General features: G+C 34.5%; 1 protein-coding gene across 2 annotated transcripts in view; it reads right to left on the bottom strand.

Moving 5' to 3' along the window:
- The window catches only part of LOC106877721 (cGMP-dependent 3',5'-cyclic phosphodiesterase), a 436,212-nt gene that overhangs the window by 99,190 nt on the left and 312,003 nt on the right, over positions 1 to 25,019 (bottom strand). For both annotated transcript variants that reach the window (XM_089361766.1, XM_089361765.1), the window contains 2 exons: positions 13,955 to 14,036; positions 1,048 to 1,100 (listed from right to left, as the gene is read on the bottom strand). In XM_089361766.1, the coding sequence (XP_089217892.1) occupies positions 1,048 to 1,100; positions 13,955 to 14,036 (135 nt within the window). The remainder of the gene's footprint in view (positions 1 to 1,047; positions 1,101 to 13,954; positions 14,037 to 25,019) is intronic.

Here is a 25,019-nt window from a genome sequence, read left to right as displayed (position 1 = left end):
GGGGTAGACAGAGGCATGGCGGGAGAAAAGATCATCATCATCATCATCATATATATATATAAAGAGAGAGAGAGAGAGAGAGAGGGAGAGGGGGGACCAGTCAAGCAGCACATCACGCTGTAATTCTTGGGCTGAGAAATCAACACTTAAAAGCCATAATTTTAAGGAGCGATAAGAATTTTTGAATAAAGGAAAATGGGTAGTGGTGGTGGGTAGGTACCGCCAGCGAGTAGAGAGGGCTCTTAATTGTAGATTTTAAATATTTGAGAGACAACAATGCATAAATCGTAATTTTTTTAAAAGAGCAATGAATTCTGGGTGATTAGAATATAACGTAGCATGAATTTAGGAAGCTTAGAAAATGAATAAGCATGAATTTAAGACAACAACTGAATTCAATTGAATTTCATGGAGAGAAACAAGAAAGCGCAAGGTATTGAGATGTTTGAGGCCGTAAATATATATATATATATATATATATATATATATATATATATATATATATATATATATATATATAAATATACATACATATATTCATAAATATACACACATAAATATACATACATACATACACACACACGTCACCAAATGGAGGAGCAATTGATTTTACCATACAGGAATTGAACTCTAATGTTTAAAGTGAAGCATTGTATTTGAGATCAGTGATCTGAAATATATGTTTGTAACCGACTGAGACAAACAAAATCAATTCAATTCAGGCTTTATTAGGAGGCATTGTTGTTCATGGAAGGTAAGTTCTCAGAATAAACTAAAACGAATAAAAAAATAAAAAAAATAATAATAACTAAAAGTTACTAAAACCTAAATCATGCAGAAGTCTGCTTGTATGTATTGTTGCTGATTTGATGTTGGTAACAATTATGCCTTGGAAGACTTATCTAACCCCAAGTATTAAAAAGAGAAAGAAAAAAGATATTAACTGTTAAAATGATTGAATGAAAAAGTGGAAGGTCATTATGACTGTCACAACCCTTTTATGTCTAACAGAACTAAAATTGAAGAGAAATATGACAGTAAACTTACATATTTTATGACTTTCAATTGTAGTGATGTTGCATCAGGATCAAAGAGTTCAGCTGAAACGAAACAAAAATAATATATATATATATATATATATAGATCAGGATATTTTTGAAAGTAAATAAGATATTGAAAAAATTCAGTTATTTACCTCTTAATTCACATATGCGTGTGTGCACGTACATGCGCAAAGACACACATACACACACAGATAGACAGACAGACAGACACACACACACACACACACACAAAAGTGCCAACTAAAACCTGTGACTGTTAAGGGTTGGTGTTCAGTTCCACTTTTCATGAGTGGAGGTGGAATAACATCTCCTCCAGGATAAGATGCTAGTCTATTACAAGTAATATATCTGGAAGAACTCTAACCTATTCCTGAGAGTTAGTTTGAACTAAGACAATATAGAATTAAGTATCTTGCTTACACCTGCAACTCACTGAGACAGCTGGACTCAAGAAGCTTAAGTAAGATCAACAGTTATTTGTATTTCCCCAAATGAAATATGGCTAAATAACAACTTGATTTTGACACAGGCATGGCTGAATGGTAAAGAAGATAGTTCTGTGACCATGTCATTCTGGATGTGAAGAATACTTTGTGAGTGGAAATTGACAGTCAGAAACTAAGTGGAAACCCTTTGTGTGTGTGTGTGTGTGTGTGTGTGTGTGAGTATCTCTCTCTCTCTCTCTCTCTCTCTCTCTCTCTCTCTATATATATATATATATATATATATATATATATATCTTTTATTTGTTTCATTCATGAGACTGTAGCTATGCTGGGGAACCACCTTGAAGAATTTTTAGTTGAATATATCGACCCCAGTGCTAATCTTGCTATTTTGGGCCTGATACTTATTCTAGTTATCTCTTTTACCAAACTACTAAGTTACGGGGATGTAAACACACCAGCACCGGTTGTCAAGCAGTGGTGAAGGACAGGGGTAGCGATGATATGTTTCAGTCATGGGCAAGCTGCACCCAAAATAACTTTCTGAATGACATACCTAATGAAAAATTACTTTGAATGGTATCAATAGTGTGGCCCTCCTGATTGATGAACAATGTGTCATGCAGTCAAATTATCAGAAAAGATTGCCCATGCCTGCTATATTAGTGAAATATACTAGGCATGGGTACTTTAAAAGAGGTCCTTTGTGCCTAGTTGTGGACATACCCTCATCCCTTGCATCATTATAAATATACTGAAGCAATAACTGACTGAATGGAAAACATTTAAACCAATGACAATATTATTGGCAAAATATAAAATAAACTGTAAAGGTAAATAAGAATATCATCTGTTAGCTTTTGACTGTTGATACTGAAGACAATTTTGAACAGAAGAATTACAATTAAAAGACTTCCAAAACCAGTGAAAAACTGATCATAGCAGTGACTTGATTAATTCCTAGCAGCATCTGAAGAAGGAATTTTTATATTCTGAAATATTATATCAGACTATGAATAATTAAATTATAACAGTTATTATAGTCCACTCTGCATTGTTGTGCCATTCAAGACATGTTATATTTCACTTCCAAAATAGCTTTCTAATGAATTTTCTGTGATATTAAAAATATTACCACATAAAAGAGGTCTGAATACAATGTGTAATGATTGTGAGAAAACGATGAATCCACAATAAGAGGGGCTAAACATTTAAAGCAGCACTTATCCTGTACAGTTAAATGCAAATTTAGAGATGAGATGTTGCACAGGTGAAACATTGGACAGATCCATATCTATCAAGCTGTAATTGAAGACTCTAAGCGCAATGTAAATGATGTTTAATATGAGAAGAAGGCAACAGGTGCAAAAAGAAAAAAGACAAAAAAGACCCCCCCCCCCGGAAAGTAGGATAAATTGAGATATTTAATATCTGCTTTATGTTGTAGTTTATCGCTTATACATCAATGCAGCTTGACCTATTTGACTTGATTCCTTAGTTATCCAGCAACACATGCTGCTGTGTATTAAGGTATCTGTGTAGATGTGTGTGTGTGTGTGTGTGTGTGTGTGTGGTGTGAAAGGAAACAGAGTGGTAGGAAGAAGGGTGAGAAAGGGGAGGGGGAGTAATAGAAGAATGGTGAAAGAGACTGTGAATAATAGTAACTATCCTATCACTACCACCACCACCACCACTACCACTACCACCACTACCACTTCCAAGAAACCCACATAAAATACTTTAATCAAATCTTCTGCTTCTGAACTATGTTTTTTTTTTTTTAATTCTCTCCCTCCCATCCTTTCTTTTTCCCTCCATATCTTTCTCTTTCTCTTTATGCAGACAAGCAAAAGTGTGTGTGTGTGTGGGGGTGGGGGGAATCCAGACATTTATCATTCCTTGAAGAGGAAAAAAAAAAAAAAAAAACTATACAGAAATCAATATCATAATCGCTAAAAAGGAAATGACAGAGACAGACACAAAACTATAGTGACAGAGAGATAAAAGGAATAAATAGATAGTGTTACACATTTAGACAGATAGACTTAATGAAAGCTCTAACAAATTATAGATAATATGTTAAAAAGCTGGATCAGAATATAGGGCATCTAACCCCAAACAAGTTCTAAAAGCTCTAGTTAACATAGATTCCTGGAGAAGTGATGTAATTTTAATAACCCATTCATCTGGTCCAGAAGTGGGGGAACCATTTTAGTCCCAGGCGCTTCCTGCAGAGACGGAAGGTTCTGATGGAGTGCATCACTACTGAGAAAATTAATGAGTTCCTTTTACTTTATAAATTTATAAATACTTGTCTTTTATTTTTTATTTGTTTCAGTCATTAGACTGTGGCCATGCTGGGGTACTGCTTTGAATTTTTGAATAATTTTTTTGTCAAATGTATCGACCACAGTACTTATTCTATTGGTCTCTTTTGCTGAACTGCTTAGTTATGGGGATGTAAACTTACCAGCACCAGTTGTGAAGCAGTGGAAGGGGACAAACAAAGTCACAAAAATACACACACATATGAAGGGTTTCTTTCAGTTTCCATCTACCATATCCACTCACAAAACTTTGGTCAGCCCAAGGCTATAGCAGAAGACACCTGCGCAAGGTGCCATGCAGTGGGACTGAACATGGAATCATGTGGTTAGGAAGCAAGTTTCTTACCACACACCCCTGCTTGTGCCTATGAATAACTTATATTAAATTTCTGTTTTAAGGTTCTAAATTTGAATGTGTATAAAACTTTGCCTGAGATGTTTCCTTTCATGATTTAGGTTATACAAATGACGAGAAAACCAACAATCACATTGGCAGACTTTGTGTTTTTTTAATCAGTTTCAGTCACTGGAGAGCAGTTAAGCTTGTGTTTCCTCCTCGAAGGGTTTAACTGAATAAATTGACCCCAGAACTTATTTTTTAAGTCTGGTACTCATTCTATTGGTCTTAGCATTCTAAACTGTGATAATTCCATAATGAGCAAAAGAAGAAAAAACCCCCACATGTTAACTTTTTATGTTTGGTAGTGATGAAACACATCAGGTGATCTTAGCCTGACATAAACTGACATAAATTGAAACGTTAGTTCAAATTCTGCCGAGGTCAACTTTGCCTTTCATCCTTTCAGGGTCGATAAATTAAGTACCAGTTATGCACTGGGGTCGATGTAATCGACTTAATCCCTTTGTCTGTCCTTGTTTGTCCCCTCTATGTTTAGCCCCTTGTGGGCAATAAAGAATAATAATCTGACATAAATTGGAATGGAAGCAAAAAGGAGAGCTATCACTGGTGGAAGATAGCAGAGGTTCAAGAGGGGGACAGATGGATACAGAGGCTTCATGGTTAGTCATGCCACTTGACAATAGGTTAAAAGACAACTTCACCAAATATGAAGACTTACATTTTTTCCTCTCTCCATACATAATTCACACACCTGAGTTACAAAGTTTAATATAACCCAGTGTGGTAGAGGATCATGTCTTACTCCAATGTCTCAGTTTTGGCATAGGTTCTATGGCTGGATGCCCTCCCTACCAGCAACCCTTACACCACAGTATGAACCGAGTGCATACTTTTTGTATGAAACCAGCATTACAGGGGTTGTTTTTCCCTTAGCAAGGCTAAGGAGACTTCTTGATTTTGAATTGTCTACTTGAATTACCAATAACTTAACATTGTATTACTAATTCTTTGTCTGTCTGTCTATATATATATATAGGCAATCCGTTGCTTATGGCAATGAGGGTTCCAGCTGATTTGGTCAATGGAATGGAACTATATATATATATGTATGTATATATATATATATATATATATATATATATATATATATATAGTTAAAATTTACAGAAAACAAAAGATGAAGACAGGTGAGGGAACAACAAGCAAATGTATTAATTTGATGCTTGAGAAGAATGTAAAAGTCTTAGATGTTTCAAGCCTATGCACTTCAACAGAAAGGGTTGAGAGGAAGAAAATGGAGAGAGAACAAAAAAAAAAAAAAAAAAAGCAGAGAGACAGAGAGAAAAAGAATGCATAGGGATTAACGTTTCATATATACATGTATGTATACATATACATACATATATGTATATACACATAAATATAAACACACACACTTACATATGTATACAAACATCCATGTACGTATATACACACACACACACACACACACATTAATCACTGAAATTCCAATTTAGTTTGATTTTCATGTTTTATTATTTACAATTTTTACAATTTTACTATAGTGAAATAAACTAGTACTTTCATACGTTACGCAATCATCAGTTCCACGATTGACAACAATTGTTAATTGTGGAGCACAACTGTAATTACATAAACCTGATGATTGCGTAACATATGAAGGTACTAGTTTATTTCAATATTGTAAAATTGTAAAAATAGCAAATAATAAAACGTAAAAATCATACTAAGTTGGAAATTCATTGATTGATATATTGTTCTATACACAACCATACATACTCGGATATATATATATATATATATATATATTGCACATACACAAATGGTGTCTATGTCTGCTAGTGACTACATAGGCACTTGAATATAGATGGCAGTACATGGTATGGCTGATCTTTAGCAGTATAGTGATAACTTTGGTCATGGTTCAATCTTATTAAACCTCATACCCAAAGTTTAATCTAACCAATACTACAGATTTCAGTGTAAACTAGAGAGATAAGGTTACTTTAAAAGTCACATCTTTTTTCATGTTGTCACAGCTTTGATTTAACATGTTATTTTCACATACGCACATACCAGCATCATTTTGCAAGGTCATTGACCACAAAAGACTGAAAATTAATTTAATAACATTGATTGAAACCGAAGCCTGAGGTGAGTTAAACCAGATATTGATTCTTGATCGGAAAATGCGACATCTATCAAATAGGATTTCCTGAAATTATTGGTTTGGTTGGTTTTGCTCTTGTTGGAGCAGCAACAACAACAATAACAACAGCAACAGAATAAAATAAAATAAAATAAAGCAATATTTTAAAAGGAAAGAGAAATTGAAAAGAATATTTCTTTTAAAGTCATTTAGTCTACAATGGTAAAGTAAATTTACACACACACTTGGATATTATATATATATATATATATATATATATATATATATATATATATATATATATATATATATATATATATATATATATATATATGTATGTACATACAGGGACACACGTGAGTACATGAATATTTGTATTGACTCATATTGGCTCATCTATATGCATATACATGTGGTATGCGGTCGGTATGTGTGTGTGTGTGTGTATATATATATATATATATATATATATATATATAGAGAGAGAGAGAGAGAGAGAAGTACTTGAAAACATATGCTCTTGTGTGTATTGTGAAAGAGAGCAAACAAAATAAATTTTATATGCTTGTATATATATATATATATATATATATATATATATATATATATATACACACACACACACAAGTGTACAAGTTTCTATCTATCTATCTATATATATATATATGTATACATACATACATACAAAACTTTACACTTGTATATATATGTATATATATATATATATATATATATATATATATATATATATATATATATATATATATATATATACACATACATACATAAAGAAATACATATAAATTCATAAATATACACATGTACATATCTATATAAATGCTCAGATCTGCAGGGTGTGTGTTTGTGTAGAGGTGACAGAAAGAAGAAACCAGTAGCTACAGTTAAGTTGCTGTCAGCTGTGATAGACAGGAAGGATTTGATCTATAACACTGCTCTGTTCAGTAGGTGATTCCATTTATAGAAAGTGCACCTCATCTAGCACAATATCAAATGTCTTTCAAAATCTATAAAATGTTGCACACCTTAAACAACTGCTTCTCTCTGACTTCTCATTTCAAAATCAAAATCAAGCTCAAAGCAAGAGATCATCTTGGTGACATACACTTCTTCCTTCCTTTTCGAAAAAATCTACCTAGTTGTTTGCATTTTATTTATTAGTAGTATTTTTTTTTCTTTTGCCTCAATACTAAAACAAAATGAACAGAATATATTTTTGAAATTTAAAAAACAAAATGATTTTTATTTTTTGGTTTTTCTTGGTCCTGTCTTTCAGCTACTCTCTGTGAAGAATGAATGCAGTTGTTGATGTGTGGTGCTGGTAGGTGTTTTAAATTTCATAAAAGTTTAAAATTAGAAAGTATTAACACATACAGTAGTAAATACTAAATGTGACCATTGACTGTGCTACTGAGACTTGAAAACTGCTTGTTTGAGCAAATGCAGAGTTGAAAACTCCACATACCAAATACCAGTAGGTTTCAGGGCTCACCGGGAAAAAATGCACACTGCCCTCAACTCCTTATATGAGGTCTATTAGTCTGACTGACTAGTATCTCGCCTCAAATCCATTTTAAGATAATTTCTTCTTCAGCCAGGTTTCATAATTTCTTTTCAACCATATCCAATGGTTGGCTCTCTTCACTGTCATCTGGATGTCTTTCAAGATGTCACTTGCTTACCAATGTTTGACACCAGTTGATAGCGGTCACTGTCTTAGCCTGGTTCCAATAAAAACCCCTACATTCAACTTCTACGGGGAAGCATACTGCACTCCAACTAGCACCTATATGGTCTCCTAACACTTGTCTTTCCTAACCTGAGCTGTATCTATATTGTCTTAACTAATAATGTACAGGCATATGCTGAATTAAAATACACATGGAATTACTAATTGCTGGTAGGATAATGTATTTCGTTATACAACTATAATATGCTACATTAAAATAATAATGTACATAAGTACATTAAAAGCTTATGTGTCAATACTGTGCCTTACTTGTGTTAGCAGTGCGATTCATTCACTTTTTAAAGTTATCTCTATAGATTTTCTATAGAAAATCTATAGAGATAACTTTAAGACATAGAATTAATAAGAAATATGTATACAGCTAGATAACTGTTCTACTATATAATATACCACTGCCATACACACATATGTTAATATACTGCTAGTTGGATAACACAGATGATCAACTTGATAGGTGGAATGAGACAATTAGGCACAGCTGTTTGGATGCTGGCAATTTGATATGACTGAGTGGGCTATGATGTCTCCATGACTAAATGGATTATGGGATTCACTAGAAATTGATTGATGCATAAAGAAAACCTGAAAAAAGCAAATGATTTTTAATTTATATATATATGAGGAAACAATTTAATCAGACACCAGAAAAGAGCTGTGTGTGAGTGTGTGAGAGAGGGGGGGGGGGAGGATAGATAGATAGACAGATAGATAGATAGATAGATAGATAGAGAGAGAGAGAGAGAGAGAGAGAGATCAGAACAGATTTCCAGAATATTCTGAAAAATGATTCTGCAAATCTTGATGGAGTCTAAGTAAGCCAGAATATCATAGTCATTCATGACTGAAGGGGTCTTTACCCTTTATATATATATATATATATTAAATAATGAAACAAAAAATTAGCACCTAGAGAAGGCTATGCAAACAATTGGTAAAAAAAAAAAAAGCCCCATAAAACTTATGGTAGGGCTCACAATTCTACATGCAGTTCCCACAAAATAACCCTGTTACGTAGAACCCCTATTCTATGCAAAATGTTTTCTGTAGAATAATATAATTCTCACAGTTAAAATTTCTGCACAACCCCTGCAACACATTTACTATACAACCGTCACATGATAAAATAACAACACAACTCACACAAAATATATTACACATTGACTAACATAATCAATACTCGATACTATAACCTATCCAACACACCATCAAGGACTCATGTTCTGCAGGTGTGTCATCCAATAACCTACACAGCACCTGACACTAAAACATATAATACAACCTACATAATCACATATGAAACATGATCAACAACTAACAAAATGACACATCTCTTGTTTCCCATATTCTACATAACAAACACTAAAATTACACCAGGAACAGCAAAACAAAAACAGATGTAACTCACAGACACAGAAGGAACAAAGAGGGAAACCTGGTGAGCAGTAAAAATTGCATGGATCTGGTGAAAACGACAACAATGATGGTGATGATCGTAATGATGATGATGATGATGGTGGTGTGTGGTGGTAGTGGTGCTGCTGCTGCTGATGATGATGAGGATTGTCATTTGTTTTATGAGTAAAATTGTGCAGGTCAAGACTATATGAAAACCAATGAAACGGATTATATCCGGTTTGTTATATACAGAGTCATGCTTATCCCGACTGAGGATTATACTAAGGGTATAAGCATCTATGGAATATTCAGCCAAGTACTCAGTACTTTAATGAGAAATTGGTTCCTCTGATCAAGCAGACAGAAAAGATGTAATACATGCATAAAGCAAAAAAGAGACTGACAAAATGACTATGGCCTGGGATATAGTAATCTACACAAACAAATCATGACGAATTTAAATTATCCAGAAGCTGTTGTTGAACACTGCCAGGAAAAGAAGTGCTTTCTGATTAAAGCATCAGCCCAAGAAGAAGCTAATGTAACTTTAAATGAAATGGAGAAATTATTCAATTATATAAATCTTGAAATAGAGATTACCAGAATGTGGGGATTGATAACAAAGAGAATCCCTATAATAAATAAGTACTTTGGGAATGACTAAAAGGGATTTAGACAAATGCTACTATCACCTCCAGCACATGTACTCATACAGTTGTTAGAAAATCAAACAAAATACCTTGTGGTATTTGTTCCACCTTTCAATACTCTGAATTCAAATCCTTGCAAGTTCACTGTTCCTTTCTATCCTTTGGGGGGGGGGGGGGCTGATAAATGAAGTACTAGTCCAGAATAACAAATCAGCAGAATTGTAAGAGCACAAGATGAGATGCTTTGCAGTCTCTGCCCCGACTCTCTTTCTGATGGAAATAACAAGGACAATACAAGTGCCATATTTGTTTTCAAGCCCCCATTGTTTTCCAAGGAAAAAGGTCTTGTTTGACATTAACTGGTATTCTTCCATAAAACATCTTGCCTAGGCCTGTGTCTACAACAAATGCACAAAGGTCATTGATGCATGTCTGCTTCTAGTTTTCATTATATATCAGGGAAGGCAAGCAAGCAGAATTGTTAAATCATTGGCAAAAAATGCTTTATGATATTTCTCCTACTCATTATGTTCTGAGCTGAAATTCCACTGGGGTTTACTTTGCCTTTCATCTTTTTGGTTAAGTACTGTGGTTATGTAATTGATGGTGAGCTGGCAGAATCGTTACCACACTGGGCAACATGCTTAGCAGCATTTCATCTGTCTTTACATTCTGAGTTCAAATCCTGCTGAGGTTGGCTTTGCCTTTCGTTCTTTCAGGGTCGATAAAATAAATACCAGTTGAACACAGTGGTCAATTTCCTTCGAAATTGCTGGCCTTGTGTGGAAATTTGAATTCAATGTAAATGACTTATACCTTTCCTCAAAATTGTTGGTCTTATGTTAAAATTTGAAATCATTTTATATCAAGGATGGATGCAAACATTGGAAAAAATCCTGGTGGTTTTTTGAACAAAATCCTCTAAGTTCTCTTGCCCTCAGAAATACAGTGAACTAAAGATTACCTCATTGGGAATCTGTAAACAAAGGTATTATTATTTCTAGACTGTGATATGCAATAAATAACAATAAAGGGTATTAAATATGTTGAATTAGAAGCTAAAGAAGAAACTGCACCCCCTCCACCAATAAATCTAGAAATTTTTTTAAAACTAGCATAAAATAAACAGCAAATCAAAAAGAAAGTATAAGTACTCTAAAAGAAGAAATAAGCAGTAAATAAAATAATTCTATGAAAATATTTGTGATAATACTTTTTTCTTCCTCTGAATGCTGTCATTTTTAATCTATCAAAATCTCCCCCAGTCTTCATCCAAAAATATCTTCAATCTCTAAAAAACTGAATCATTATAGGAAAATTCTGACTAAAATACAACACACAGCTGATTATTACCCACCATGCTGTTTAAGTAGTCTTGATGTATAATTTATTCTAAAAACAATCACATACAAACTTCAAACAATATGGTTTTTTTTTTGCTATTTATTTTCTTTAGCAGACAGAATGTTATAAAATCATAGCAAATTCAGTTCCAAAGATAACAATAAGAGAAAAGACAAAGAATGCAACAAAAACAGCAACAAGAACAGCAATAACAAAATATAGCAAAGAAAACTGTTGGTTAAATATAAAACAATTATAAGTTTAAAGACTCCTCAGAATGATAAACACAATAACTGTGAAAATATCCCATCGGGAAATAAGAATGGACAAAAGAATCCATGAAATGTAGAGAATGTAAACATGGTCACTATAATAATAACAAAAAGTTAGTGCAATGATGATAATAATGATGATGATGATTTCTTAGACTGATATTGGCATTACAGAATTCATACTCAAACAAATCTTTTATCTGATCTCATCTTATAACATTATCCAATCTATTAATAGTTACTTGTTGTTGTTTAGGCCCTATGTCAGCCCTGATCAAGCAGACCTATGATAAAAGGCAACCCAGCCATGATAATTCTGTCTTTCTTTTCAGGCATAGTGTGTCTAAGACTACATTATCCGATGTGTCTTTTATATTTAAGACAACGAGGTTTAATTTGAGGAAAAGTTGGCTGTTATATCCAGTCCACACTGTAAAGTGGTTGGTGTTTGGAAAGGGCATCTGGCAGTAAAAACCATGCCAAAACTGACCTTGCTTGTGCTTGTGCCATGTAAAAAGCACTCAGTTCACTCTGCGGGCTAGTTGGTGTTAGGAACGGTATCCAGCCACAAAAATCATGCCAAAACAGACACAGAAATCTGCTGCAATTTTCTACCTGGCCAGCTCCTGTCCAAACTGTCCAACTCATGCCAGCATGGAAAGCAGACTTCAGACGATGATGATATTTATACAACAGGCTTCTTTTACTTTCCATTTACTAAATCCACTCACATGGCTTTTGTCACCACAAGGCTATAGTAGAAGACATTTGCCCAAAGTGCCATGCAGAGAGACCGAACCTAGAACCATGTGTTTGGGAAGTAAAGTTTTTACCACACAGCCCCACCTGAAAATATTTTATTGAGGCTTTGTTTTACAGCCAGATGCCCTTCTTGTTGCTACCCCTTTTCAAGTAAGTGATCTCTCGTTATGTACATCTTTGAAAGTGCAGTGCCAGTGGATGATTTGGTAGTAGGGAAATGACAAGAAACTTCATTACTCATAGCTCAGTAGCCTTTTTTCATGCAAAGTGCACAGAAAGTAAACATCTACACAGACACACACACATGTGCATGCACATGCACACACACAAACACATACACACACACACAAAGTCAGACAAAATGAGAGAAGACAGGTCAATGACTGAGCAGTGTTTAAAGAAGGCTGGCTCACAAACAGTTGTCAACCAGACAGATGGTCTCATAAATAAATGTAAGTAGGTGTGTCTACCGGATAGATGGTCTAAGAATGTGTGTGTGTATGTGTGTGAGAGAGAAAGTTGTGCAGAGTATGTGCTGTCAACACATTAGGAATAATAGATACTATAATTGAGAATATAATACAACTCTTTCGATTCAATGACACACACATACACAAATGACAGGCTTCCATACAGTTTTTGTCTACCAAATTCATTCACGAGGTATTGGTTGGCCTGGGGTTACAATTTAAAAAGACACTTGCCCAAGGTGCCACACAGAGGGGCTAAATCCAAAACAATGTAGTTGCAAAGAGCAATGCCCATGGATCTTATGATTCTTTCCTTTCTCCATTTAATATATTTGTGAAGCTTAGAGCTTGGTGATATAACCCCATGCTGTGTATCAATTAAATTTTAAATAACCTGTCTAACACCATGATGAAGTTATATTTAACCTTTAAATGACAGACATCATTAATTGATGTTTCATTAGAGAATGGTGAACACCATCAGTTAATGTTTCAAAAATTTTTACATGGATACAACTATCATCAATTAATGTTTGAGTGTCTACTTTATCAAATGTGTCTGTGTGTAAGCAGCCCCTATCAATGGGAGAAGTCAAGTCACAAATGGAAAATATACAGAGTGATGAAGATATTCTAAATAGCACAGAACCACACGATGCTTCAACTATCTCTAGATGAAAAAAATGCACTGATATTTCTCCCTTTATATATCTGGTTTGACAACAATGTGGGAATCTCATATGAATTTATGCTCATGTCAGACGCAAAGAAAAGTGAAGATTTTGTATTTATTTAAAGTGAAAATTAGTGTAAAAATTACCCTTAAGAATAAGAGGTTTTTTTTTTGTTTTTGTTTTTGCCCATTTAGTACACACATCCATGCAACCTTTTCCTGCCATTCAAGAGTTAAACTATTCACACTTACCACAGAGCTGAAGAACTGCAGCATCTCTTTTATTGTCCGTGCCCATCGCCTGAGATTTTAACCGCTTATAAGCGGCGTTTGTCTGCAGAAAGAGAGAGAGAACAATTGGAAAATTAAGAGAATGGTAATGATAGTAAATTCTAAATATTGGAATTCAATAGGAATTCTTTTAAACAAAGATTTTCTTAATGATGTATATTAACAAATTTAGAATTTACATGACATGGTTGTGAAGCTGTTCTGTAGTACAAATATAGTAAAGTGTAAATATAATCTTTATTTACATAATATAGACTTAATCTTACATTGTGTAGTCATCATGATCATAATATAATGTACATATGCCATATTTATAGTCGTCAGTACATATTAACAATAGATATACTAAGGATCCTATTGTATATTACATGGTTTAGCTATAATATAGACAATAAACAATGAAGAAACCACCTGGTGGACCGACTAGAAATGGCAGACAAATCTCTTACAGGTTACCCCCAAGGAAAGTAAGATCACATTGGACAACATAGTTCACGACACATAAAAATATGGGATGGGCATGACTGGAATATATTTGATCAGAGGCTTTCTCAATCAGGGCTGACCTGGTGCAAAGAAACTTAGGGTATAAATATTATATAGATTTATTGTATAGAAAAGTGATAGATACAGTTTTATCTTTTATCTTTTGCTTGCTTCAGTCATAGGGACAGAGACCCAAAACCACGTGGTTAGTTTATGGATTAAGCATGAAATGAAATAAACTAACCTAAGTTTATTTCATTCTTTTCTTTGCCTAAGTTGTGTAACCAGACTGATGTTTTTACATGGTGTTTAGATGTTGGTTGCAATACATATATACATGTGTTTAGGTCAGTGTTACTATAGTGTACATAACCTGTATAGGTGTTGTTGTTAGACCCCCTGATGAGCCCTGATTGAGGAAACTTCTGATCAAAGTGTTCCAAACAAGACCATCACATATTTTTTTAGATAGTATCTACAGTGATTTTCCTTTTCTAAGATGTTAGGATGTGCATTGAAGGAGATTTGGCAGCTATTTCTAGTTAGCCAAGTGAGTACATGGTGACCCTGCCTTCTTTTGGCTTGACATGCTATTGTTGTAACTTAATTCTTAACTTCCAACAGAGTATATCTATAAACAATGGCTTTCCAGCTTGACCACTCTACCTCATATTTTAGACATTGTGTACCTAGGACTACATTATCAAATTTGCCTATTTGCTTTTTAAGATAGTTGAGTGTGATTTAGAAGTGATTTGGCTGCAATTTCTAATAGGTTGAGCAACCATGTAGAGACTACCTTGTTTAAGTTTATAATGTAATGTTACAGAGGTGTAAATGATGTGTTGAGGTACATGTTACATGATGCATATAGGCTTGAGTTGAAATCAAATATATATGCTTAGGGTTCAACTGAAATGGTGTGCATGAAATGGTTTGAGTTTGATACATAATAAAAGTTTGTTGGTTCAAATAAAAATATATAAATACATAAAATATGTAATCAGAAGCAGATCATAGATTAGAGAAGATCAATCATAAAGTGAATAGCAAAAGATAAAGATAATTATTTGTTATTAGCAATGGAAACAGTATTAGTTCAGAATAGCATTTTGTATATCTTACTTAACGTGGATATGCTGCAGAAAGCCAGAAAAGCATCTCGTACAGAGGTACAGTGCTAAAGAGCACCGAAATAGATCAGTATCAGACAAAAAGTTCATTTTACAGTATATCCATATTAAGTAAAGTATACAGAAAGCTATAAAGGATACAGCTTAATTAAACAAGACAGGTGATAGAGGGGACTGAGCAGAGTGGAATTTTTCAGCAACATCTGTGCTTTGCAACTGTTTTGAATTGATAAAATAAATACCAGTAATATACAGGGCTCAATTCAGTCAACTATGAATTTCTAACAAAAAAAAAAAAAAGAAGACCTTGTGCCTCGTCTGAAGAATGGAACAGCTTTATTAATCTTTATTATTCTAGTACAGGCTTGTTTATAAAAAGATATGATAATATAACCATATTTTATGTGATTCCTGCCTTGCTAAAAATCTTTAGATTAGAAGAAAAATTTGGACAATATCTTTCATCCTAGAAATATTTTCAAGTTAAACAGTCAATGGTTGAGGAATGATCAAAAGAGTACAATTGCAAATCCAAATGTTACTTGACAAGGTGCAGCTCAGAGATCAAGGGGTCTCTCCAAGTCATGCTACTACTTCTCCACATAGGGAAGTCACAGAATGTTGCAGGAACGATTTGCAAGAAAAATTCTTCAAACTGAGCCAACCAACAGAAGACTTAGGGAATAGACCAAGAATAGGGTGATTGGACAATAACCATAGTCTCAGTTAGTCATGCTTGGGAATCCAGCCAGGAAGTCTAATGACAGTTGCTTTAGATAAGACCCTATGGAGGAAGCATCTGAGGACTCTACTCTGACAACTCTTCCAGGAACAGTGAGTGGAGAAGATGAATGGTGTTTCTATGACATGTCCAAAACATTAAAGTATCTTTTTACCAAACCTGACTATGACTAATCTATTATTTAATTTACATCCTACAATATTACAACTGTTTGTTTGTAGAATTATAAACCAAACACAAATAACTTGTCCATCCTCTGTGGCTTGCATATTTATTTATTTATATCACAGTCTGTGAACAATAGCATAATTGGTTTCATGTTTCAAATGGGCCAATTACTGGTCTATTGCATTCTCAATGGTGACAGTCACAAGAGACTGTCTGTATAATTCAGTGCTAACAAATATCACAAGAGAATTCATTTGGAATGCACTGACTTCTCAGTTTTCTTGCTTACATTTATATCTTTTATCACTATACACTGGTGATAGATATCCATATAAATATATATACAATGGACTTCAGTAGTTTCTATCTACCAAATTCCACTCACAAAGTACTGACCAACCCATGGTTACTGTAGAAGAAGTCTGGAACTATGTATCTATGAAGTGAACTTATCCACAGTTGCTAGATACACCAAAGCAGAGAGTTTTACATCAGTAACATTCACTAAATATAAGCATTGCACATATTGGTTTCAAATTTTGGCACAAGGCCAGCAATTTCAGGGGCAGGACTAAGTTGATTACACTGACCCTAGTGCTCAACTGGTCTTATTTTATTGACCCCCCAAAAAAGATGAAAGGCAAAGTCAACCTTAGAATCTAAATTTAGAATGTAACGATGGATGAAATGTTGCAAAGCATTTTGCCTAGCATTAGATATATTGACATCTATTAACTAAAATGACACTCAAAAACCAATTATAATTAAGTAAAATTAATTGCAATTAAAAAAATATAAATGTGAAATATCAATTAGCAATGATACTTCAAATATGTACAAAAATGAGAAGAATTCAGAGAATTTATTTTTGCATTTCTAAAAGATGAGCTATCTTTTATAGTAGAAAATTTAATAACCTTCAAAGATAGCCTCTTGAAGGTTTCAGAGAATCAAATACTCCTTAAGCCATTGAATCACTGAAGAACATGACTTTATCAAATATGCATCCATTGTACTGGAAAATCTATTATTCTGCAGATATTTAGAAAACCTTTATCTTGCTGCATTAGCTTCAATGGCTTCTAGAAAAACATATCTAAACTTCAATGTCTCTCCTTTTAACTTTCTTATCTTTCATTAAATAATGTCTTCTCAGCATTTTGCAAGCAAATAGCAATTTTATGATTCAATTTTCCAGAGAATTACTTCAGTTAAAAATTAACCATGCACATCATATGGTCTATTTTACTACACTGCTCAAGTGAAGCATCATAGAAATCATCAGGGACAAAATAGTTCTAGTATTGAAATGAAACTACAATAATACTAGTAATTGAGGAACTACAGTCAATAATATTTCTAAAAATTGACATTCTCAACAGAAGGAAGACTTTCCTGCTTATCTCTGTCATATTAAACATCGATCCAGCAATGATACAATGAAAACATTTAAAGCAATGGTTCACAAACTTCTTTTAATTTTTTTTCTTTTTTATGAGAAGCATACTTCAGAACAAATGAAAATATATTGGTGTACTTTGTGCACTGATAGACTCTGTGCATAAAGTAAAAAGAAAGAAACAAAAAAATTGTATTAAAAAATGTTATTCATTATAGTTTAGTCTTTGACAATAAATATTTTAAACTACAGAAAATTATCAAGTACTTATGCCTGTCCATTCAATAAATGAAGCAAAGTTAAGAAGCATTTATTTTCAGAATTACTGATTTTTTTTCTCTTTCATCTTTTTAAAAGATATGTGATAGCTATTATTTTTGTGACACATCTAGCTAGATCTTATGGCACACCAGTGTGCCATCGTACAATATTTTCAATGAGTGATTTTAGTCATATTAGAACAAATTGTAACTCACTACATTGTGTGACAGAGTGCAAATTCAATCACATTTTATTGCATCCTTAGTTACAGTACTCTCCATTAAAAAGACATACTCTCATATGTTTAAATCTACAGAGGTACTCAGTTTGGAGGTAAACTGGCTGTATGGTTAAGGCAGTGGACTATAGGCCAGGAATTCAAATTCTATTACAACTATGGTGTGTTTGCACTTTATATTAAGGTATTTAACATACCTCACTTTGGAATGCAACAACAACATATGTAAACAAACTCTTATCTTTTTTTTAGAGGAGTCAAATGTGTATTGTATTGTGCCGACAAAAAGGTAATAATTCGAATGCAGTATAGCCCTGAAAACAGCAGAAAGATTAGGTATTATTACTCGGATCCTGTGGCTGTTTGTTGACAACTTTTTTCTGTTTTATAAGGATAATAATATCCATTCTTTCTGCTGTTTCACAACTATACTGTGTTTGAAATATTACATTCTTGTCTGTACAATATGATACCTCAGTTTGTTTTTCTAACTCTGAATTTAATTCTGACTTAACAACCAAAGTCATTACTGGTACAGAGACGTGCAGCTATAAAAACTTTGCTTCATTGATAAGTATATCAAATTTTAGGCAAAGGTTCAAAATTTGATATAGCGATGAATGTTTGTATGAAGAAAGAAAATTAAAGTAGTAAAAAAAAAACAAACTAATATTCTGAAATTTTAGGGTGGAGGGCTAGTTAATAACACTGACCTCAGTGCTCAACTGGTTCTTATTTTAACATTCTTGAAAAAATGAAAGGCAAAGCTGACCTAAGTAGAATATAAACTCAGGACATGAAGGTGGAAGAAATGCCAATGAGCATGTCTGACATTCTAACAATTCAGTCAGGGTGCCACCTTCCTAAAAGAAGTAACATGAAAAAGTGAATGTAAAAGTGTCAAATGAAAAGTGATATCAAAAGTTTAAGCTAATTTCTAGAAAATAGATAATTCAAATCTTTTAATGAGACAGGACAACCTAAAATTATTTTTCAACAACATAAAATCACAACTGCTACACATAGCTTGTATGTCACACTTGTTACATATGAAGCAATACACAACACTCTTCTAGCGACACTACAATGGCCTCTGAATTAACTAGATGCATACCTCCACCTTCCAGGCTTACCTTTCTTTTCTTCCTCCCACTGCTATTGTGTTTCACCTCCCAAATCTCACACCAATACATCACACTGTTCTTTCTCCCTTGTGGAAGTGCATGACTTAGCAGTCAGGCTATTGGATTAACGATTGTAATATTGTGGTTTTGATTCTTGGACCAAGCAGTGTGTTGTGTTATTGAGTAAAGCACTTCGTTTCACATTGTTCCAGTCCATTCAGCTGGTAAAAATGAGTAATCCTGCAATGGACTGGCATCCCATCCCAGGGATGAATATATACGCCAGAGAAACTAATCCTTGGCTCCTTAAAGAGTAATGTGGACTAACCATTCTTTCTCCCTTATAATTAAGAACACCTTCTCCATGCACATGTTTCCTATAGACTCCAACTCACAGATGTTTGAACTGAACATCAACCACCTCAACTTCACCCACCTCTGAGAATCTTCTCTTTCAACTAACTTATAAAACTGTAGCAAGATTAAGAGTTAATTTACAGCAAGATGCATCTTTGATAACGACCACTTACCAAGAAATACTATTTATATTTCAACTAGAGACAAATAAAATACTTTAGATCCTAATTTCATGCTTCATGTCTAACCATTTCACTTAGTAATTAATAATGTAGCAAGCACCATAAAGTTTCTAATGAGCTTAATAAACAGACATATATCAATTCTTTCTTAAAGATGTTTCAACTTCCCACATATTATTGATATCACTGGTTAAAAGAATAAACGTCACACAATCTCATTTCTCTTTTACTAGCTTTACTTTATGGCTACTTAAGAAATCAATATTGCATCTGATGTACAAAGTCTGATCAAAAAGTATCAGGACTGGTGTTATAAAAGGAAAACTACAACATCAATTTGGCAGAAGTCGTCCCCTTCTGAAGCCATGCACTTTATCCAGCATTGTTTCCATTGATGGAAACATTCCTAGGACACCTTGTTTTGAAATAGTGAGAAGCTGTCTTGCTGTATTCTTGTGGATTTCCTCAACATCATGAAATCTTGTTGGAGGTCTTTCACTGAAAAGACTGAGCATTGGTTTTGGAGTCATAGCTACAGACCCACTATTTGTCACCTACTAAGACCATTTTCAAAATGTTTCCATCTTTCTTGATCCTGTGCAGTTGAAACCTGATCTTGTTGAGATGACCACACTCGGCACACTTTTGTCGAACATGCTAATAATTATGTTAGTGTGCTGCCTTCCTAAAAGAGCTCATATTAAGAAAATTAAATAAGGTGGCAAGATGGCAGAATTGTTAGCCAGTCAGGCAAAATGCTTGGTGGCATTTTGTCTGTCTAGTTCAAGTTCTGCTGAGGTCAACTTTACCTTTCATCCTTATACAACAGAAGAGAGCAAGAAAGTTATAACTTAGAATGCATGCATGACAGAATCTGTGCCAAGTGGCACAGTTCTGTTACCATAGCAACAGTTTAAATACTTTTTGATCAAACCTCATATATAACTGTGTTCAATCCATGTTACCATGGAAGAGTGAGTGTAAAACAACCATCATCATCGTCATCATCATTTAAAATCCATGCTCCATGCTGGCATGGATTGGATGGTTTCACAGCATTGTGCTCCAATGTCTGCTTTGGCATGGATTCCGTGGCTGGGTGCCCTTCCTAATGGCATTCACTTTACAGCAAGTACTGTTGCCTTTTTCATGGCACTATAGCAACCTGAAAGACTAAGATCTCCTTTGATTGATTGGGACTACAGTAGAGAGTAGGGGAGCTTTATGGTATGGGATGAGGGGTTTAAAGTATAATAGAAGGGGTCTGAACAGGACAGAACAGAACAAATTTCTTGCTGTAGGGGAGCTACAAAGATACTCACATTGTAGTAGAGAAGGAAGGAGTGACTGGAGTGGAGGTGGAAAGAGACAAAGTATAGTGGTAATGAGGTGTTGGGATGGATCTTAAAGGTACGAAGTGAATGAGGACAAGAGAGCAAGAAATGAGGATGGGCAGAGGTAGCAAGACTGAATGAGTGGGTGGGAGGTGGTTAGAGATAGGGAATCGATGAGAGCATGAAGATTAAGAAGAACAAGTGCTGAGAGATGATGTGTAGGGAAGGTAGGGAAGAGTAGGTTACAATGGTAGAAATTGGGCAGGCATGAAAGGGGTGAGAGATGCCCTTCCTGTCATCAACCTTCACCTGTTTCCATGGAAGGTAATATTACCCTGTGGCTAGACATATTTTTGCAGAATATTGGAAATTAATGACACTGCTTGTACAACAGTGACACTCATTTACAACTTTCATGTGATGTCAAGACAAGGAGATATAAACATACACATTCACACATACATACAATATATATATATACTCTCTCAAAGTATATTGTATTATGAAATGTGAGTTCACACTAAAAATCAAATGGTTGCAAAGCAAGTGTCTCAAACCACATAGCTATATCTGCAACCATTAGCTAATTAATGCTGGTGATAATTTTGTTCATTTATAAAGACCATGAACATTTATGCTTTTATTGATGTTGAGTCAAATTAACTAAAAAAAAAAAAAAAAACAACCCAAAAATAGGTTAATATACACATATGCTAATATTCTAGTGATTCTCCACTCCTGGATTCTAATTTCAATCGAAATGTAATGTCATTTACAGTGAGAGAAATGTTATAAAATTAAAGACAGTGACTATAAACTTCTTCAACAGCCATAATTACTTCATTAAAACTTTATAGAGGTTATAATCCCAATAATAGAACTTTACTTTTAGTAAAGTAAATAGACACATGATCACACACCACAGACAGACAGACAAACACACACACGTCATCACTGTCATCATTTTGATATTCTCACATATACACATTCTGACTTTCTGTTTAAGTGAGGCTGTGCAGTTAAGAAGTTCTTTTCAGCAACTACATAACTTCGTGTTCAGTCCTACCATGAGTTGCCTAGGGTAAGAGTCAAAAAGCCTTGCAAACAGAATTTGGTGGATGGAAATTGTGGGGAATCCAGTCAGATCTTGCTTTAATCCCAGTAGTGTCATTCAGGCACACACATATGTACATACACAATTGTCGTCATCATTCCTACCACCACCGCCACTGCAGCCACCGCCACCACCAGTAGCACTGCCAACACTGCTACAGCACCACAGAAGACTGGAATGAACAACACCTCTTATATGATGGTGACACTCACTTACAATTATCATGTGATGCCATTGCAAGGAGACACAAGTGTACACACTCAACACACACACACACACATGTAAAAATATCTATTTACCAAAATCACTCATAAAGCTTTGGTTGACCCAGAGCTATAGAAGACACTTGTCTAAGGTGCCATGCAGCAACAGGACGGCACTTGAAACCATACAACTGGAGGGTGAGCAACTTAATTACACAACCATATCAAATGAATCATCATCATCATCATCATCGTTTAACGTCCGCTTTCCATGCTAGCATGGGTTGGACGATTTGACTGAAGACTGGTGAACCAGATGGCTACACCAGGCTCCAATCTGATTTGGCAGAGTTTCTACAGCTGGATGCCCTTCCTAATGCCAACCATTCTGAGAGTGTAGTGGGTGCTTTTACGTGCCACTGGCACGAAGGCCAGTCAGGCGGTACTGTCATGATCTCAAAGCGACGAAAATATTTTGGCAAATTAAATTTAAATGTTGAAGTGAATCTAACGGTTTTTGTGTGTTTCTTAAATGGCTTATAAACACCTTTCATGCAGCAATTGTTTTCGTTCCAGCACACGATCTCAGATCAAGTCACTTGCTATGCAAGTAGATCAGGATTCGAGTGAATCAAGTCATATTCTTATGACTGACACTGGTCATAGCGTCATGAAGTAGCACAAACTTTTGAATGTTTTGGAATGTTGTGATAAATATATTCACCTGATGAAAATGGTTTTTTTTTTCTAATGATGTAATGTCTCCCTTAATCAATAAAAAAAACTTGTTGGAAACAGCTATAGTGAATTGACACATTATTCATCTGGTGTTCTTTATATACACACACACACAATGGACTTCTGGAACAATTTTAAATTCATACAACAGTAATGAACCAACAATCACATGGTCATGAAGTAAACTTTTTAATCACACAGTCATAGTTAGTTCACATTACTCTGTAAGGAACATAGGTCCAGTTTCCTGCTTTCTCTAATGTATATATCTCTTCCTGGACAGGATGCCAGTCTTTCGCAGGATTACTCCTTCTTACCAGCTGAGTGGACTGGAGTAACGTGAAATAAAGTGCTTTGCTCAAGACCCCAGTGCATCACCCAGTCCAGGAATTGAAACCACAAACTTATGATTCCAATACCCTACCCACTAAACCATGCTTCTCCACTGATATATGCTGGTATATCACACAGTCACACTGGCGCCTAAATTTCATTGCTAAATAAAATTCAACTATATCGTAACTCTCCAAATTCTAATTCAATACACATTAACTCCAGAAAATTTATTTATTGTTTTAAACATAGATTACTAAATTAGAATTTTAACAAACACCATGTGGTTTTTATTCATTTAAGAACTCTGACTAGAATAGACTCTAATGGTGTTTACTGTTGAAGTAACTAAACTTTAGACTTTATAGAAGACAGTTTGTATTTACATTGATATATCTCAGTAGGAACATGGGGTCCTCTTTGAATAGAGAAGAAATGAGGATAATGAATGAGATAAATTAAGTTTTATTTGGTGGTTAAAGAGTTGTAGGTTTGCTATCTTTGGAATGAATAACTGCTTGTAATATTTAGGTAGGAAGAAGGTAGCAAACTGGTAGAATCATTACTGTGGCAGGCAAAATGCTTAGCGGCATTTTGTTTGTCTTCATGTTCTGAGTAACAATTCCGTTGCGGTTAACTTTGCCTTTCATCTTTTTGGGGGTCAATAAAATAAGTACCAGTAGAGCACTGGCGTCGGTGTAATTGACATGACTCCTCCTTTGAAATTGTTGACCTTGTGCCAAAATTTGAAACCAATATTTAGGTAGGAAGAAAGTGATGAGCTGGGAGAATCAATACTGTACCAGGCAAAACGCTTAGCAGCATATCGTCTGTTTTTATGTTCTGAGTTCAACTGCTGCCATGGTCAACTTTGCCTTTCATCTTTTGGGGGTTGATAAAATAAGTACCAGCACTGGGGTCAATGTAATTGACTTTCTCCTTACCCCAAAATTGCTGGCCTTGTGCCAAAATTTCAAACCAATGTTATAAGGTGATGAGCTGGAAGAACCATTAATACACCATGTAAGATGCTTAGCAACATTTCACCAAAACTGGAAACCAGAATTTAAGTAGAAAGAAGAGGAAAAATGTACCATAAGTTATGTTCCCATAACTCGACAAAAGGGCCAACAGAATAAGTACCAGACTTTAAAAAACTGAACGTACTGAGGTGGATTTGTTCAACTAAACCCTTTAAGCTGGTGCTCCAGCAT

Source organism: Octopus bimaculoides, chromosome 13, assembly GCF_046866305.1.
Source record: "Octopus bimaculoides isolate indiv1 chromosome 13, ASM4686630v1, whole genome shotgun sequence".
In the NCBI taxonomy this organism is placed as follows: domain Eukaryota; kingdom Metazoa; phylum Mollusca; class Cephalopoda; order Octopoda; family Octopodidae; genus Octopus; species Octopus bimaculoides.
The sequence above is the reverse complement of the archived record's forward strand: the minus strand, read 5'-3'. Positions and strand labels throughout refer to the sequence as shown.